Below are 19,879 nucleotides of genomic sequence, written 5' to 3'. Positions count from 1 at the left end.
CCAATCAGAGCGAGGAGGCGGGGCTTAGCGCTGTCAATCATTCTCATGAACTCGCTGTTAAATGTGCTGGTGGCAAAGAAACTGCTTAGTGTTACAGGAAAACTGTTTATCTGTTGTCATCGGTGGCTAGGCTAACTAGCATTGAGAGAGGCGGATGAGCAGCATCACACAGAGGATGATTAACAGCACTAAGACCCGCCTCCTAAGCCAGGGGAGATTAATATATTTATTTTTAACCGATTATCTGTCACAACATGGAAACAGTTTCAACAAATATTTAAAAATATATAATTTTCTAACACTGCAGCTTTAATTTCTCATTTTGAACAATTTTTACTTGATTGTTTTATTATTTAGTTATTTAGGCTTCATTTCACTTCCTGCCTGATCATTTAAAATAAATTTTGTCAAAACTTTGCTTTATCAGTCAAAATCTTAACTTCATAATTTTCTCCATAAGCCATAAATGATTTCATTTAACCACAGAAATCCTGTTATTCAGTATTTTGTTACAAAACAACATTAATTTTTACACCATTTATTCTAAATCATAATAAATCAAGACAACCAGACAGTCAATGAAAAACTTCTATTTGTTAAAAAAATAAATAATATCCCATCGGTTTTATCACAACCAAATTAAAACCTCAAAATAAAAGAAGTGGAGTTTGCCCTTTGACCTCTCCTGTTTCCAGGAGCATTTCTCTCTCAGACTCTGTTCGTTGCCACGAATCCTCCAGAATCACTACGAGCAAAGTTTTCTGCACTTGAAGCATCAAGTTGTTGAGACGACAGAAACATTCAGAGGCTCTGATGGTTCAATGGAAGCAGAAACGACTTCAAGCTCACAGAAAATAACAAAAAATACATTTTCATCATTTCTATTAATCCAAAACCTCTCAAGGCTTTTCCTCCCTCAGAATGTCATTGAACTAAAATATAAAGAATTATTATTTTTGATCCATGTTTTGGAGAAAATAGATTGTGCTTACATTTACGATACACTATAAAGTCGCTCTCCATATTCTTATAAATGTACTTTTGATCTAAATGTCTGTAGGATTTACAGCATATTTCAGGCTATAAAGCAACAAAACAGAAAACAAAAAGGCAATTTGTTCAAAACTTTACAAACATAAAATAAAATTAAAGCTTCAATCCTTCGAGGGCTGAGCAGCCATGCGAGTGACGGTTATTATTTCTCAGAGACAGAGCTGCAAATAAATGAATAAAATAAAATAATCTCTCTGAAGTGATAAAGAATCCACATCCTGCTGCTTCATAATTTAAAATCAGGAGGTTTGTTCTAAAAATGTTTCCTAAAATGCCTCTGAGTTTTTTTTTCAGTGAAAATATAATGTTTTAATCTCGTTAGCAGTCAAACTTCCTATTATTATTAGTATTTTCAATGTGCTAATCAAAGAGTACATTGATTGTACCATGTAAAGCTGAACGACAGACGTTCTGGTACCGAGCCATTGTAACACTCAGATGCTTTTTATTTCTCATTTCTCATCTGTTACTAACCGCCATCGACTCTTCATGGCTCCTTCGTTTCTTACTTAAAGCATGTCATAACAAGACAAGTTGGTTAGCTTGTCTGGGGAACTGTAATGTTCTGTAATTAAGTTATAACAGAAGTGAAAATATTTATCCAACCTAAAAAAGTACATTTAAAACATAGCGTACCAAGTACACAACCTTGTGGAACTCCATGTTTAATCACAACATTAATGTAAATGCTGACGTGTTTTGCTGAACTAATGAAGATGATGATGTTGAGTTTCCTTCATCTTCAACAACAAAACACTGTGTTTTTGTTACAGTTTAATAATTTTAGACTATGAATAAAATTAGTTGTTTGCCTTTTCTGAAAGTCGTCTGCCGTTTCTGGAGAACAGCACCGTTTGGGTTTTCATTTCATTTAAAGGAACCGATACTAGAAATGGTCCGAGTGCCGGACCCTGTGGGACCCCACAGGGTCGATATTTAAGGGAAAAAGTTGTTAAAATGTGGCAAAACTGGTAGCTAAATGCTAAGCTAACTAATGGTGCAGAAACCTCGACTGAATCAAAAGCTGCTCTGTGTTTGAGAAACTCAACAATAAATTAAAACCTTCGGCTTCTCAGCATGAACCCAACAAAAACCTGACAAATCATCCAATAACAACAACAAAAAAATCCTCTATTGCTGCTAAAAATGTGCAATTTCCGCCGTTTGTGTGTGTAATCTCCTTCAGATGTGCAAAACAGCTTGTGTGTGTGTGAGCTTGGAATGAGTGAATTCAGCTGCTTTGTTTAGGCCACCGCTGGTGAAAAGGCTGTGACTGCGTAGCGCGACGCGTTTCTCCTCTTAGACTGACTGCATACTTTAGGGTTTCACTATTTGTACTGTAATTTAGCAGTTTATCCTAAAAATACACATTTTATTATTATTTATTGTAGTGTAGGGTCATAATTTCTGTTTTAACATAATAATTTAAGTAAAATAAAGCCAAAGACAGGCAGTTAAAATCCTATTTGTCATTTTTTTCCAGAAGTTTTGCTCTTTTTTGGAATAATAAGTTTGGTTTTTACTTTGTGCTTTTTGGTGATGAAAGATGCAGCAGAACCGTTTGTGAACAAATCCAATCTGACTTCCTTAATGGATCATTAACTTCTGAATAAACGGACAATGGGAAAGCTCTGCCTGGAACCTGAAGCTGCAGCTCCGTCAGGTTTATGGAGCTGAAAGCGATCTGTGTTAGTGTGAATGCTGAAGCGTGAAGAGAACCGGAGGTTTTCCCGCTGAGGTCACGGCGTGCTGACAGGCGAGCCTTTCAGGCTGCTGAGCGCCGCGTGGATCCTGAAGTGAAGCCTGGACTCCATGGAGTAATCCTTGTAGTTCGTCCTGACGGAGAACAAACATCAGTCAGTGCAAATAAACCGATTCTGGAATCATAAATACACATTAAAAGCTGCTACTTCGCACAGTGACTCTTTCAGGTCAAAGTTCAGATGAACAACTTTTATATCTGAGTTTTTGATGGTTACAGCAGTGAATCAGTTCTGCAAAGCAGTTTACTACAGGACACACCTGCAACATGAAAAAGAGAAGCTGCAGAGGTGTGTGGTTTTACGTCAGAGCAAAGACGATCCAGGGCTGCGTTCACGAATTCAGTCCGCTCTGATCAAACTCCGGGTCGGTTGTCTATAAGATCCGGTTTGATAGGTGAGGTGTGAACGCAGAATCAAACTCTGGTCCGCCTACAAACCCGGGTCTTGGTTTGGTTGAAGTGAATTCTGGTGCAGTTCAAATGCATATGTGAACACCAAATAGACCAGAAGTGGACTACAGTGCATGGCATTCTGGGTAAATGCAACTGAAACAAACGTTAGTGAATCTAGCGCCAGCGGGAGAAACGGCTCGTATTATCTAAAGATAAATCCTCCAACTGATCAAATCTGACACCGACACTGTTTAGATTTTGTGAAGAAGGAGGTTGCGGTCAGTGTCTTCTTCTAGGGTTTAGAGATGTTTCCTCCAGTAGTTCTTGGTGCAGCGCCCCCACAGGTGAGGAGGGGAACACGTTTTAGTTTTGATTGCTTGTCTCAGTGCAGTGAGAAAGAGAACCGGGGTTTGACTGGACCACCAGGTGTGAAAACATCCTAGGATGAAAGATTTTATCTTATGAAAACATTTGAGCAAAACATTTGACATTTCAAAAATAAATTTGCTTAATAGAAACACAGATTTCTAGAAGAAAAACTTGTTGCTAGAGAAACGAGACCGTTTTTATGGCCGTATCAAAATTGGTTTATTTCACAAAACTGTAATGGAAACATTATTTCACATCATGAGTCACATAATCAAGAACCGGATGTTGCCACTGGCGAAAACCACAAAGAAGATGACAGGAAGTAGCTGGAGGAAGATGGCAAGGTTTTAATGAATCATTAACTTATTCACATGTGATTTTTATTGAGTTTCTTATTTTTTAATGGAAACATCGCATTTGTGAAATTGTTTTTTTTTATGACATTAGTGAAACACTGACAAAATTTTGTGCACATTTGTAATGGAAAGATTTTTAAGGCAAAACCAAAGATTTCTTAGAGCAAAACTTGTGTTAATTTAAAACATGTTAACAGGTTTTAAACGTAATTAATGTCTCTTGAATTAAAGATGAACTTACTTGGCTTTTTCAATGTAAGTGGCGGCCTTAACGAAGTCGCCCTGTTGTTTGTACAGCAGACCCAACTCATAGAGGGAGAACGGGATCAGGTAGTGGTCGTACCTGATGCGACTCTCGCTGCAAACAGACACAGATCTGATCTTTAACCGCAGGAAGTAAACAGCAGCAGGAAGAGGCCAGGTGATCTGTGGAGTGTGTTACCTGGAGAGGACCTGCGTGAAGCAGAGCTCAGCCTGAAGCAACCTGCCCAGATGTTTCAGGCAGAGACCCTTCAACATCTGGACCAGGCTGCTGTCGTCTGGGTGGAACTCGGACGGATCTGAGAGACGGAAAACAAACTGTTAGCATGCCAGCATGTTAGCATGCTGGCATGTTAGCATGCTAACATGCTCAAAAAGACTCTGAAGTAAAGCTGGATGAAGCTCCGTTTGAATTCAACTTCCTCAAGTCCTCAAAACAACTTTTGTGTTTTAACTCCTGTAAAGCTTTTCAAAAGTTGCTTTAATATAATAATAATAATAATAATAATAATTCACTTTTATCGCTTTTATTCAGTTGATTTCACTGTAAAAGTTAGTTGAGACCAAAACACCAGACTGGAAACGTCATCATCCAGTTTTTGGTAGAAAGAAAGAAAAGAGAAAAATAATAAACCATGCAAAAGGAAATTATTGAGTTCATTTTAATTTAATATGTGATCAATTGGTGTGTTGTTCATTGCAACAGGCATAGCTGCAGCATTTTCAGCTGCAGCATTTTTAGCTGCAGCATTTTCAGCTGCAGCATTTTTAGCTGCAGCATTTTTAGCTGCAGCATTTTCAGCTACAGCATTTTTAGCTGCAGCGTTTTTCTGTTTTGTAGTTTATATCAGGTTTGCACCTGTTGGCCTCCATGTTTTTGTCTCTGTCACTTTCTACAGAACATGATGTATTTCCTGTTTCCATGTATAATCGTTTCATTACTAGACGTTTCTAACACAAGTGAATTGTTGAGCTCACTTGTGTCGTTGCGAAGCTGCTGCTCAGCTTTCTCGATGGTGACCAGCAGAGACTCGGTGTAGTCGGCTCTCTTCCCTACGATGGTGAAGCCGTTCCAGACGTACATCATCTCCTACAAACAAAAACACAAATTCATCTTTTCTGACTGAGTTTTTCCATAATTTCCCAGTTAAAGTGGAGCCGATGTTTGACTGGCGGACCAGAGCAGGAACGACCAGCGGGACGGGCTGAGCAGCTTTGTAGCGCCTGGATTTCCTCACTGCAAACTTCTCCATGGGGATGGACTTCCCAGCCAGCCGCTGTTTCAGCGCCTCCACCTGCCTGCACACAGAAACGCCTTTACACCCTGAGCCTGAAACCACCACTGAACGGTCAAACCTGCAGCAAAAATAAACTAAACTTTAACAGAAACACTTTTAGCTCCACTGCAGCCGGACATTTTTACTGAAAGTGAAGTTTTCTAAATGCTTTGACTCACGTTTTTAAGTTTATTTTCCATATTTCCATGCATTGAAAGTTTCTACAGCATAAAACAAATATTTATTTCTTTAGAAACAGTGATTTCATGGTGAAAAATCTTTTCAAGTTTGCTTCCAAACATGTTTGACCTTCGTTAACTGAGACAATTAAAACGTTGCAGCATGTTTGAGTTTTTTTGTTTGTTACGATGGACATGATGAAGGTTTATGGATGTGGAATAAAAACAACCTAAAGACTTCTACGATGTCTTCGCCAGTCTTCCTCACGTCGTCTTCCGTCATCATGCTGAGAATCGCTGCTTTCTGGTACATATAGATCGCCTGAAAACCACAAACACACACAGATGAACCGCTGTGGATTTTAGTTTGTTCGCGTTGTGAGAATCCGTAGCTGGGCTGACCTTTGACCAGCGGCTCTCTTTGCACAGCAGGTCAGCGTATCGGTACGCCTGCTGCCACTCCTGCTGGAAGGAGTGAGTCCACATCAGCTCCCAGTAACACAGGTGGTGGATCTGCTTCCACTCCTGCTGGCTGCTGATGCACTCCTCAAACCTGGACCGCGCCTTTAAAACGGAGCGGGTCTTTAAACAAAACGCCTCTGCTTCAAACATTTTAAACAAATGACTTTAAAGTTTTAATGTCTGGTAAAAGTTACACAACAAGCAGAGAGAATCAGACACATGATCTGAAACGTTCTGCGGATATTTAGCTTGAAATCTTGAAAAAATGATAAGAGAATAAATAGATGCGCAGCAATATTTCTTTAGAAACATGATTTTAAAATGAGAGAAACTTTTTTTGCTATATTGGTAAATCAAGTAAATATTTTAACATTTGTAGAAATTTGTGTTTTTTGGGAACTTAAGTAAATTTTACACATATATAGCTACAAATCTAAGCAGCTGTTTCTGTTTCAACGACGTAAAAGTCGGATGAAATGTGACTGAAGACATTTTGCAAACTATCAGATCCGTATCAAATTTAATTCCACAGGTGGAAGAGAAGAAAAATCAGATTTTTCTCGGTGGAAAGATTCGGGCCGTTCAGGCGGCGCTGAAACGGTCGGATTTATAAATGTCATAATATTAAATCAGTGATGGGGAAAAATGTATCATGATATAAACAAGTAATTTCCAGACATGAACAGATTATGTTAGACTGCAAACTAGCAGCTTAAAAAATATAATCTTTGCGATTGAGTCTTTTTTTCCTGTTTGTTTCATATAAATATCAATAAATGTTGAATTTAAATTTCAAATTGTGATGGATCCCAATTGGTCGACTTTTTAAAACTGGGTTGGGTTTATTTTTTGGCTCTGATTGTGAGTAGTGACAGATTTATAGCCAAAACGATGCTGTTATATTTTGAGTTTCAGTTTTTAAGATCACTTTGCCATAAATGGATCAAAATGCTGTAAAAACAAACGTTTCCATTGCACAGCTCTGTGAGAGTCTACATGAACAAACCTTCTCAAAGTTTCCTCGTAGGGTGGCGATGCGAGCGGAGTAGAAGAGGATTATGGAGCCCTTAAAGAAACAATAACCGTAAATCCATCGATAAATCCCAATCGATCAATACGTAATCGAACAGAGTATTCGTCTTACTTTGGGGTATTTTTGTTGGTACGGCTCCAGCAGAGCTTCAGCCTCCATCAGGTTCCCCTCCCCCCGTTCCTTACATCAAAAACAGAAACAAGCAACTATAAACCGATGAAGTGAAATATTCAGGTTACGACGTCAAACAAATAAAGATTTGTAGAAATTTCCTACCCAGGATCAGAGACACGTAAGTGTTATAGAAGAGCAGAGTCAGCACACAGATTATCGAACGCAAACTTTGGCTGGCTGCTCCCTCCCTCAGCTGAGACAAACCAAAACTCTGCAGGGGAAACGGGCAGTGAGACGGACACCTCTCTTCACAGCAGAGACATTCGTTTCCTGTCTTTAATAAAATATCTGAGGTTTAAAAGAGGAGGAAAACTCACCCTGTTTCCTGAGAAGCCAATAAACTCCAACAACCTTAAAATCTTCTGAGGAAGGAGAGACAGCATCTGGAACAAAGAATCAAATTCAAAGATTCATTAACAAAGTAGCTAAATATAATTTACTTTGTATAATTTGTATCTTTGTAAGAGTTTGGGGATGTTTGCCGATATGCTGATGATACAGCGCTAAACGCAGCAGAATCCAAAAAATGGGTAAACATTTAAAAGACTCCGTATATGTGTGTGAGTTTAAAAACCCAATAAATTCCAACAACCTTAAAATCTACTGAGGAAGGAGAGAAAACAAACAATGAAATCAATCTGAAGGAATTCATTAAGAAAGTACACCTAATCGTAATTTATTTTGTATCGTTTTTACTGTAAGACTTTAGGATTGTTTGCCGATATGCTGATGATACAGCGCTAAACGCAGCAGAATCCAAAATATGAGCTTTTCTGTGTTTAAAAACAGAAATGCTTCAGAAAACCTTCACATCAGTTTAAATGAATTTTCCTCACCCACCAGGTTAAAAGAGCCGATGCCCAGCTTGACTCCGCCCTCAAACTGTTTGAAGGAGTTAAACTGCTCCGCCTTGTCCTGGCTGATGTTCAGCACGTTCTGACAGTCCCTAACGAGAAACACAAAGCCTGATATTATAATCAATTATTATTTAAATTATGTCTCAGATGGAGGCGCCTTTAGCTGTTCGTTAATCACTCACTTGTAGATTTGGTAGCTTGTTCGAATCTTGATTCCTCCTTTTATGAAACTGATCATGTTCTCATCCTGGAAAATAAGGACAGAAAAAATGAGTTTATTTACAGTAAAATTACATAAACAGCCATTAAATTGTAGGTTTTCCTGTCAGATTTAAATGTAGGCAGAACCTTCACACCTGGTGGATGAATAACAGTAATTTCTGTTTCTTCCCCAACATTCATTGGAGCAAATTTAGAAATACAACAAAACAGAAAGATATAAACCTGATTTCATTCTGAGAGTGGCAAGATAAAAATTTACCACAATAGAAAACAAACTTCGAGAAACATTGTGACTTTAAGAGACGCTACACAGAACAAGTGATGAAGCAAAGTAGACAAAGAAACAACGTCCACAAAAACAATTTCAAAAAAGCCACTTAATTTACAAAATTTCATCCTACATGAAGGAGAGTTTATTTCTGGGTAACATGTTGTCATTTAGAACCTTTTCTTATTTCTATTATCTAATATTTACAGGCCAGTTACAGAAAACAAGCCTATTTTAGTTAAAAATACAATTATTTTATTGAGGGATGAACATAATTCAAATATATTTAGCTGATTTAATAACAGAGACTCTGACCTGGATGAAAGTGAGCGTTGCTTTCTGCAGAAGGCACTCGGCGTAGCAGAGCTCTGCATGCATTTCCTCTGCAAACACAAAGACAGGCCACGGTTTTCTACAGCTTTCTGGTTCTACTGCCCAGTAAAAGTCAGTGGTTTCCCAGTTAAACCCAGTGATGAGGTTGGTACCTTCCTGTAAGTTGGACTGCTTGCTGATCAGGCTGGACAGAGAACCGACCACCGAGTTTCTCTTTCTGAACCTGGAAAACATTTCAGAGTCTTTGGTTTGGTGACCTCACAGTTCCTACTGCAATGAAGAAGGTTTTCTGATCATATGAGACCAAAATGTAACATTTTTATCTCCATACAAACTCAGCGGTATGGTGGAGTCAACCCAGTGTCCCCTGAACGCATCGTCCAGAGGCTGAAACATGGTGGTGGCAGCATCATGCTGGAGAAAACCTGCTGAGTATTGACAGCATGAAGTCTAGACTTCCAGCACTGGTGGAGATTATTATTGGATGGTTTAAATCAGAGCATCTTCATGCATGAGAATGGCCTAGTTAAAGTCCAAGTCTAAATCTAAGTGAGAACCTGTGAGAAGACTTGAAAACTGACATTCACAGATTTCCTCCAACCAGTCGGACTGAGGTAGAGTGAAAATGGTGCCACCTAGCTTCATAAATATGTACAACTGGTTGGTTGGTTCCATCAAATGAAATGCAGTGAAGTTTGGTTTTGTAACCAAAGATGTGAAAAAGTTTGAGACATAAAAAGTTTGAGACATAAACGTCTTTGGGGTCAGAGGAACTGGATGTAGTTCATGATAAACTGGGTGGACTCCACCGAACCATCAAACCCATCAGCTGGAAACCAGTTCAGGACTTTAGAACAGAGTTCAGCTAAAACTGACAAACATTTCTGGTGTTTTTGATGTGAAATGTGACGTTTGTTCCTGGAGGCGGCCGGGTTAAAGGCGGCCATCTTACCGGTGGCAGGTCTGCAGCGCCTGCTTGATGGTCTCCATGGCCGTCTGGATGTCCTTCTGGTCAAAGGTCATGGTGGCCTGCATGACCAGGATGCTGCTGTAGCCCAGAGCGTGGTACATGCTGTGCTTCCACCTGAACACACAACGGGTCGGTTAGGACCACAGAACCAGCACACAGCGACCCAAATGGGACCGGAGCCGGTTCTGGGACAGAACCAGTTCTGATGGAGGGGAGGAACCAGTAAGGAACTGGTTTGATTCCAACCAGGAGAGGAAAGAAAGGAGATGACAGGACACAAGGAGGGATGGAAGGATGGAAGGAAGGAATGGAGGAATGGAGGAATGTGCAAAGAAGCAAAGAAGAAAAAAATCAAAGATAGATGGCAAAGAACAGAAGGAAGGAAAATATCATTTAGGAAGGACACAAGGAAAGGAAATAAGGACAAATAAGAGATTTAGGATAAAATGATAGAGGGATTGAAAAAGATGAAAAAATAAAGACACAAGGAATAAAACAAGGAAAAACTAAATGACTTAATGAAGTCAACAGGACGTTGAATAGTTTAATTATCTAATTATGGAAGGTGGGTGTCTAGTTAAATCCTGAAAACAAATTAAAACAATTCAGCAAAGAAGAAGAAAAATGTGTTTAAATTCCTTCACAATAAAAGACTCATTGTTGGTCATCAGCTGGAAACCAGTAATTAGATTTAGAGAAAATTTATTTTCACACAGGAATCCCACCTAGAAAAACATTTAGTAGATGTTTTAGTATTTAGTTTTTACTCAGGTTGTTTTTCTGACATCAACATGAGTTTGATGATCTGAAACATCTGAGCTGGAAAAGAGCCTCACCACGGCTGGAGCAGGTCCAGAGCCTGAGAGAACCTGTTGTTGAGGACGAGGTTGAGAGCGCACTGAGTCTCCTGGATGGCAGTGTGCAGGTCCATCTGACAAGCCCTGCACACACACAGGCGTACACACACACACACACACACACACACAGAGATAAATGAAACCAACAGCACAAGTTGAGTGTTAGATTTTATGACCCTCTGTTTTCTAACAGTAGTTGGGGTCAGATCTGTGATCTTGGCGTCTTTGTGCACCCAGGATGCAGCAGCTCTTTAGTTCTGCAACATTTTAGGATATATTTTCTAACACTAAAACATAAACCAGTTAACCCAGTTAACAGTCACATATCTCCAAGATTTAAATTAGCCCTGAAATAAAGCAATATCGTTAATATTTTAGTCTCTAATGAGAAGTTTGATGCTGTTGAAACTACGAACAAGTCGACTCGGATCATTCTGAGTTATTTACAGATTCTGAAAGTGGATTTTAACTCATATAAAGATGCCAAAAAAGAAGATGATCTTTACTACAAGTGTAATGTTCATTAATAACATTTTAATGTACATAATGTAATGGTCTATTTGTAATTTAGAAGCATAATTAAAGAAAAATAGACTTGAGTTACTGTGGCACAAACAAAAATCCTCTTCTGCACCATGAAATATAAAATTATCCACAGATTTCTATCGATTTCTGTTATCTACTTTATTTATTTGCCTATTAAATCATTTTAAATTAAACAACTGTTGATGTGTGTACAGAGCTTTATAAACTAGCTAATAATAAAAGCAGAAAAAGCTCTCACTGCTGTAGGCATCATGCAGTACCTGGAGGACCACTAGGGGGCACAACTCAGTCAACACTACTGAGACACACCGCTTTTATAAATGTGTGGAAGGCAAAAATGTGTACTGCACATAACTATTTGTACTAACAATATGAGTAAACCTACATTTAATTCAAAACTTTACAGTGAAATAATAAAATTACAAGAGTTTTATTAAAGTGGCCCAGTTCATCAGTCAAGTTCTGGTCCTCACATGATATGATAAGAGCAAATGCACATCGACCAATAAACACTGAAAGTGACAAAACGAGGGACGGAAGGAGAAACTGGAGACTGACAGGAAGTGAAAATAACGACAAAGAGACACATTTTCAGCTCTAATATCACCGGGTGTTAGCATGAGCGTACTTACGAAGGTATCCGATCGAAGGCATCCTCAAAGCAGTCCTGAAACAGAAACACAGAGGTGAGCTACCTGCTCTGCTTCGTTATAAATCCGGATCAAACACTTTAGATACTTTAGATACAGGATCATCACAGGTCAGCCCAAACCCTCTGCTACAACATATTTTGGTGAAATGTTGAAACACGTTACATTTTGATAACTTTTCATTGTTCCTGGTGTGTAAATGTCAAAAATGACCAAAAATAATGATTTGATCCAAAATGGCCGCCTCCCTGTACATTTTAGGACTCAACTTCAAGAGACTTTTTTTCTTGATTAGCAGAGATTTCAGATCTCTACGATGTGCGGTTTGGCCTGTCTCACTGTAGGGGGCGCTGGAGATTCCACTGAATCCGGAGCCGCATTTTAAAGACCTCTGGGTTTCACAATGGATGGATGGCATTTACCAGCATTAGAATAGTCCGTCTGATAGCTTTATAAACTGAATTTCTCCATGTTGAGTCATCAGTTCAAGGCTCGTCATTGTGAGGCTGCAGTAAAACTTTTGCTTTGCAGCATTTTGTAACAGTTTGGGTGTGACGGGTATGCAGGCTGGAGACGTGGCCTTGTCCAGAAAACAAACCGCTAAAGGATCTGCTGAAATGCTAATTTAGAAAAGCTCGTACACAAAGTCCTCAGAAAACCAGAGTCTCACATTTCAAATCTCAGTTTTCACTTTCAGTGAGGAAGCCGTTTCACAAAAAAATTCCCTTTTGCTCAAAACTAATCTGCATTTCATTTTTAAATACAAAACCATCCTGCCCACCTCCACCTGTCTGTATTTTCCCAAAGCATATTTGTGCGGCTTCAACAGTAAACCTCACAGTGTTTCTTTAGAGCCTCAGTAACAGGCTAATAATAGCTGTACAACAGCTCCTTACATAACCGCATCCAGCTGCAGCCTCATAAAGAGGAACTCTGCCTGCAGGCTGCAGCCATCCAGCTTCCAACGTCCAACCAGCCGCGCTGCACAGCCAGACTCAGCCAGACAGCCTGAGGCGCATGGAGGAAAATACTCAATATGAATCTGTTCACTGTGGATAAACAGCTCAAACTGCAGGGAGCTGCAGAAACAATGTGAGCAACTACAGACATTTCTAAACCTCAGTCAAAGTTAAACACATAGTTCTGAAAAACAACAAGGAAACAGAAAACATTTAACAAAGAATGACGTCTTTTAAAAAGGTGCAAAAATGGAAATAAACATAAAACTTACATTTTGATAAAGCCAAAGAAAAAAAACTGTCTAAAGACAACCTGGAAATCAATCTGTTAAAGCTCTATAGATTAAAAAATAAAAAATCTCTACAAACGTATTTAAAAAATCAAAAACACATAAAAAGAAACATATTTGGTAATTGACCCAGTGAACCGACTGAAGGAGGAGACAGTGAATGTACGTGTAAACGTAGCATTCAAGCTAACTGTAGCTTTCCATGCTAGCTGGAGTAAGTCAGAGTTAGCCAACATGCTAGAGACACAAAACAGCTTTAGAACCAGAAAACAAAGTACAGCAACAGCAACCAGCAACAGCAACCTAAATCCTGCCCTGAGAAATGTTTCTAAATAACAGAAACATTTAAATAATGTTGTTAAATAATGAAATAAAAGCAGAAATTATCTTTTCTGTCTTATCCTGGTCAATGGTTGGCAGACAAAATATGTTGGCTTTACAAAGCAAATTAAAACAGATGAGAAATAAATAAAATATGTTTTATATGCTCAGTTACATTTTAAATGTGCTTTCGCATTTTACAATTAGCTTTATTTTGTTGAACTGACGGTTAAAAACAAGTACAACACACACACACACACCTACACACACACACACTCCTCAGAATACTTTTAGGAAACATTAATAATAATTCATTGTGAATCCAAACAGTCGCTTCCACACCTGGTTTCAGAGACGCATCACTTCCTGTCTGTGACATCAGACTCTGTTTCCAGTATTCCTCATAGCAGCACCAGCAGCTCCTGCTGTGAGCGTCTGAAAACAGGCAACTGTTGTTGAATCAGCCAGCATGTTACAACTCAGCACAAGTCTCTGCAAACCGAAGGCTGATGACCTGAAGGAGATGGCTGAGGCTCTGACTTAGGTGTTGGTACAGCTAGAATAGCAAGTAGAGCTAGTTAACTAGATATCCCAGTAGGATAAGCAGGTAGGAAGCCAGATAGCCAGTCAATGGATAAGTAGGCAGCTACTGAGCGAGGTGGCCGAGTCCAGAGCTGACAGTCAGGTCAGGAACCAGGCAGCTGGGCCAGGAACCAGCTGTCCAGGTGACAAGCTAGGTAGCTAGCTTCCTTTCAATGGGAAAGCAACAAGATCAGGAGGTAAGTAGCCAGGTCAACGGGTTGGTTGCCATGTCAACAGGTTGGTTGCCAGGTTGGAGTAGGTAGGTCTAGTTCTTTAGGTCAGGGGGTCAATAGCGAGGTGGGGAGGTACAGAACTGGAAAGGCTGGTAATGAGGTAGTTTGGCAGGTAAGAAAGTAGGTTATGAATTCATTAATTCATGCATTCATTCATTCACAGAAAGTGAAGCTGCCATGCATCAGCACCATCAGTTCCTCTGACCACCAACATCATGCAAGGTGGGTGAAGCTGCATGACGGTGCACTGAGTCAACGACTGACTGGGACAAACAGGTTTCAACACATTTCTAATTACAATAATAATTTAGTACTTTAACTATACAGAAGTAAAGAAACGGTAAATTCACACATTCTTTCATCTTTACATAAAATGGCTTCTATCCCTCTTAAAGTGTCTAAACATCAACTGGATCACTAACTATTAAATATTAACCAAGTAAGCAAGATGGTAAATATTAGTTCATTTCTAAGACCAGAGAAGAAAACCAGGCACTGCACCTTTAGAGACACGGAGACTTCAGAGACAGAAAGGTTCTCCAGCAACGGCTGCACCTTTCATTAATTAGTCAGGACCTTCATGCTGTGTCCGATTACCGGCCACATGCATATAAACCAGCCAGGAACCACCAGGAAGGACCAGAAACAAAGACTTCAAAAGCCCAGAGGAAACCCAACAAAGTTTTTCATTCTTGCCAAAAGACCAATAAACTTTTTTGCACATCCAGAGAAAACGTTGCCTCGTGTGGTGGGACTTTACTGACCCATTAAACACTTTGTCTTAAAAATCATCTAATACTGCAGCAGACATATTTAGTCTTTTCTTCACGGACAGAAAACCAAATAAAACTCCAACAAAACAATTCAAGATACAGAATCGAACATCTCAGAGGAAATCAAAGAAACCAAATTCTGCCACCGTTCATCATGTAAAGCTCTCTGCTGAAAATAAAGTTTTCTCTTAGTTGTCAATAAGAGGTAAAAATGACTCAGACAGAAATAAAACGTCCGATGTTGACGTTATGGATGTTTCGTGTCTCTGGTAAGGCAAAGAGCCATCGGTGACCGGAGCGTTCGCCAAGTCAGAAGTTGTTCAGAAAACGTGTTTCCATTTTCTCTTTATTGTATCGACTCTTTTTCTGAAAAGTCAAGAAAAACAAAACAAATAAACTTCTCAAAAGTAAAAACCTTCTTGTAAAACTGAGGAAGATAATTTTGAATTTTGTAATTTCCATCAACCTTTTCTACTGCGATACGTCAAACTGTGAATAAAACGTCGATAGAAACACGTCACATCGCTTTTCTATTCCAGAGAACCTGAAAGTTCAAAAAGCAAATTAATGTTAGTTCAGAATTTAATAATCCTGCTTCATAAAACTAAAGTTTTTCTACCAACAAGTTTACTCAGAAAATCTCTACAAACTCCAAATGTGTCATTTTTAGAAATCTTATAACTATTGGATCCACATAAAAACACGGCTGAGCTTCACTGAATGCCAACATTTTTAAACATTTTTGTAAAATAACAACATATGCATTCATAAAATATTGTTTTCAATAAATTTGAACCAAAGTTTTTCTGCTATTTTTATGAGCAGTCATGTTTTCCACACAGATTATTATTCATCCTCGTTATATTTCTGTCATTTATTTAGATTTATAAGTCAGTTGTGTAGTTACAGTTACATCCAGCCTGGGTTGCAGAGGGTCAAAGGTCACGGCCCTGCACACTTGAACAACATATCAACGGCGTTTTGTGCACATGGTTAATTGGTCTCTTTGTGTTTTTATGGTGTTTCTGCGCAGCGTCAGCAGCGAGAACCTTTATCCCACTTCCTCTAAACTCAGTTAGTCTCACATTCCTCAGCTCAACCAGAATCAGCTGAGTTCCTCTCAAACCCGACGAGCATGAATGAAGCTTCAGAGATCCGATTAGAGCTGGAGAAAAAATATCATTCTGTTTCTGAGAGGCTTTTTACTCTCATTACATTTCACAGGCAAATAAAATAAACTTCATTCCAATATACAGAATCTGAACCTGAAGAAAGATCACCAGATAATCCAAGACTAACAAAACCATAAAACCTGCAGCAATAAGAGACTTTCTGCAGTTAAAGCCGCAAAACGTATCAAAATATTTCCAGTCTGTCAAAAATAGTTTCCAAATGGAACAAAATACTAAAACTGTTCATATGCAGGAATGTACCTTCATAGCCTTATGGAGGATTTGATGCTTTCAGTTTGTTTTGGTTATATTTAAAACTAGATTTTCTATTTTCAGCTTAAAAGTATAAGTTGAATTCAAATTTTGCCTCATTACTTGATATTTATTCTGATTTTAACATTAATCCTGACAAAAAAAAAGATTGCTGGTACAGATTTAATAAAAACAAATATTAAAAATCTCCCAATTTTAAATATCTGCCTATTTTTTCAAGCAACAGGAAACATTTAATCTCAAACTACCAGTGTTTTGTCTCTTATCCTTTAATTCAGACATATATGATAAGTCAGAGTAAACACTCCCTCTAGTTAATAATTAATGTACAAAGACCAGATTTAAACTGGCACACCCCCAGTTTAACCAGACAGTTTGATAAAACCAGTTAAACTTTAATCCTTCAGTCGGTTTGAGATGTTTCTCTGACAGAACGAACAGAAAAACAGCATGAAGGAGGAGTTCTCATGTTGTTCTGATGCAAACAGCTGGTGGCTGGATCAGGTCCGGTATTTACATACCCACACCCACACACACACCCACACACACACACACACACACACACACACACACACCGGACCTGTCACTATCACTGAAAGCTGATTACACGCTGCTGATGGATCAGTTTAATAACCGGCTGGCTGTGAACGGCTCACCTGAGCTGATTAATTTCAGCAGCTCTCAGTGGAAACAGGAATAAATGAGCAACAGAAGAAGAAATTAAGCACAGGAAACTGTCCTGACGCAGCCGAGGGAGCTGAGCTGCTCCGCCTCAAATAAGCTGTAATAAAACCTAAAGTGGTCTGAAGATGGGAGGCCGGATGCGCCGAACGCTGCATGGACCGTCACAGAGCCGACGACGACGACTTCCTGTCAGTCTGCAGCGTTTAAGAGGAACGATGCTCAAATATGAAAACCTGGGCTGATAGAAACACGTTTCCACCACAAACACAAACAAATCTGTGTCCACATTCTGCTGATGATCCTGATGTTTCCATTAAGTAAGAAATTAAATGAATAAATTTCTTCAAAAACGTCACAAAAGCAAACAGTTTCATAGAGGTGGGCAGATGAAACACTCTGGTAAGAGCAGAGAAACGTCTACATGTTTTACTCAGTAAAAGTAATTATCCAAAAGATTACTAAAACAGTATTTGGTAGAAAGTCAACTACTGCTGCTGCCATTAAATATGTAAATTATATCATCAGACAGACTAAATTATAAAGTTAAGTGGAAATTTTTGTATTTTAAGAATGAAAATGACAATAATTCATATTAGTAACAAAAAATGGCAAATCAGGCAAAATAAACTTTTCCAAATCAGTTTCTTTCTTTCAATAAAAAACAGATGAAACTTTAACAGAAACTGTCTGACTGAGTCTGGTGGCTTTTTGGTTCAAACATTTTCTTTCAGAAAATCCAGAAATTTCACTCGAGCAGGAGATGAAATATTCAGAATAACTTTAATCAAGTAAAAGTAAAACGTGCAGCGTTTTGTCAGAACAAAACATTTTCCATGTTATCAGTGAAATAATCTGTCAGTGGAAGCAGAACTGTTTTAAAAATCAATATTAAGGAGTTATTGACTTACAGCAACATCTTACATCTTGATGAGAAGTTAATTATAAGTCAGTTTTGTCGTATTTTAACTGTGATATTTGCACCATAAACGGTAAGATTTGGTGTTTTTGCAGTGAATTCATGTGATTTTTCATCTGGCAGAGATTTTCTGAAGAACTTTTTATTGATTCTTCAATCTTGTTGTTTTTGTTTTCATTTCTTTTATGGTTATGTGGAGTTGAAGTTTTATGAACAGTATTTTTGTGACATATTTTAGTTTTTATGAATTAAACTGATTGCATGTGTATCGCTAAGTGTGGTCAGTGACTCTGCTCTTGTCTGAACTGGGTTCATTGGGAAAAGAAAAACCTCCTGGGTCGTTTTTCCTGGTTTTCCCATTTTAGACCCGCGGCTGCGACTGGAGCACAACTACACATTAAAACATGGAGACACAGAAACAGAGATCTGCTCCGACTCCCGTTTATAACGTACAGCAACACAGGAAACATTTCAGCCTTTCTGTTACATATAACCACCAAGAGCTGAGCAGTTGTTTGTGGTTGGCAATGAAATAGTAAGTAGGTCAAGAGGAAGTGGCGAAACTTGACTCTGACGAAGGAGAAGAAAGTGAATCAGATCAGTTAATTTATCAAATTGAATAGAAAAATGTCAGGATGTGGATTTACAGAAGAACTCTGGATTATTCTGACTTTATCGTGTTTCTTCTAAATGGATGCGTTGTTAGCATTCATGCAGCCATTTTGTAAGAGGTTGATGACAAGGATTTCTTCAAACCTTCAAGATAAAACATTAAAATAACAGCAGAAACAACCAAAACGTGACTCAGCAGCAACATTTACAATCAATTATTATCCAATAAAACTTTTGTACTATTCAGTCAGTGAAACATTGATAAGTGGAGGGAATTGAACCAGGAGTAATGTGTCATCTTTAACACCAAAGGGCACTATACATCTGTAACAATGCACCTTTAATCCAAACTTAATTTAAATCGAGTGAAATTTGATAAAATCTCAAGTGAGAATCTGTCATTATTTCAGTGTTTTTACAGTGTGTGAAACTATTTCAGTGTTTTACAGTGTAGAAGGATTTCTGTGTGTTTTTCTATGTGCAGAAGAATAAAAGGTGTTTAAAACCAACCTGGCCAGGTTTACGTAACTGAGGTGAAGGAGGAGCGTTTTCTCAATCATCCTGGTTTATTACATCATATTTTAAACTTGAACGATCATATTTGATAGAAAATGTGCAGCAGCAGCTGAAGACGATGAGTGAAGGTTATGTCAGGAACAGGATGTGACATCCCGGTCCGGACGGGTTTTGGGAGAATTTAACCGGCAGAGGAAGAAACCAGCCCGGATGTAACCGGAGCCTCCGGAGGGAAGGGACCGGCTGAAACGTGAGAGCGGCGGGATCTCACCTCCTCCTCGGCGGCCGCGCCGTTGCCGACGTGGGCCATGTCTCCCGTGTTTCTCCCCCCGGAGCTGCGCTGCTGTCTGCGCGGCTTCAGGCGCGTCTGGCTGGCATGTCGCTGCGCCGCCCGGGCAGAACCCGTCCTCTGGCCGCGGTGGGTCCGTCAGGGTCCGGAGGCAGGGGATCCCGGTTCGTCCTTGCGCCTGTCGGACGCGGAGGTTCGGACTCTGAGGCTCTTCCGTGAAGTGCAAGACGGACACGC

At 39.1% G+C, this 19,879-nt stretch overlaps 1 protein-coding gene across 1 annotated transcript; it reads right to left on the bottom strand.

The window, feature by feature from the left end:
* Positions 1-574: 574 nt before the first annotated feature.
* On the bottom strand, positions 575-19,850 carry ttc39b (tetratricopeptide repeat domain 39B). Its single transcript, XM_028038806.1, has 19 exons — positions 19,625-19,850; positions 12,005-12,039; positions 10,806-10,910; positions 9,952-10,083; positions 9,152-9,222; positions 8,982-9,049; positions 8,359-8,423; positions 8,160-8,265; positions 7,637-7,702; positions 7,421-7,530; positions 7,257-7,323; positions 7,119-7,178; positions 6,053-6,214; positions 5,881-5,972; positions 5,373-5,493; positions 5,173-5,284; positions 4,376-4,493; positions 4,175-4,291; positions 575-2,889 (listed from the first exon to the last, which is right to left on the bottom strand). The coding sequence occupies exons 1-19, from the start codon at positions 19,661-19,663 to the stop codon at positions 2,793-2,795; spliced, it is 1,743 nt and encodes a 580-aa protein (XP_027894607.1). The 5' UTR covers positions 19,664-19,850; the 3' UTR covers positions 575-2,792.
* Positions 19,851-19,879: the final 29 nt, after the last annotated feature.

Source organism: Xiphophorus couchianus, chromosome 14, assembly GCF_001444195.1.
Source record: "Xiphophorus couchianus chromosome 14, X_couchianus-1.0, whole genome shotgun sequence".
Taxonomy (NCBI): Eukaryota; Metazoa; Chordata; class Actinopteri; order Cyprinodontiformes; family Poeciliidae; genus Xiphophorus; species Xiphophorus couchianus.
Note: the sequence above shows the minus strand (reverse complement) of the source record. Positions and strands in the feature narration are given on the sequence as shown.

Coding starts and splice junctions, on each gene's coding strand:
- ttc39b (XM_028038806.1), bottom strand. CDS start 19,663: ATGGCCCACGTCGGCAACGGCGCGGCCGCCGAGGAGGAG. Junction 9,050..9,151: donor GCAGTCCAACTTACAGGAAG/GTACCAACCTCA, acceptor TTGTGTTTGCAG/AGGAAATGCATGCAGAGCTC. Junction 8,424..8,981: donor CAACGCTCACTTTCATCCAG/GTCAGAGTCTCT, acceptor CTTATTTTCCAG/GATGAGAACATGATCAGTTT.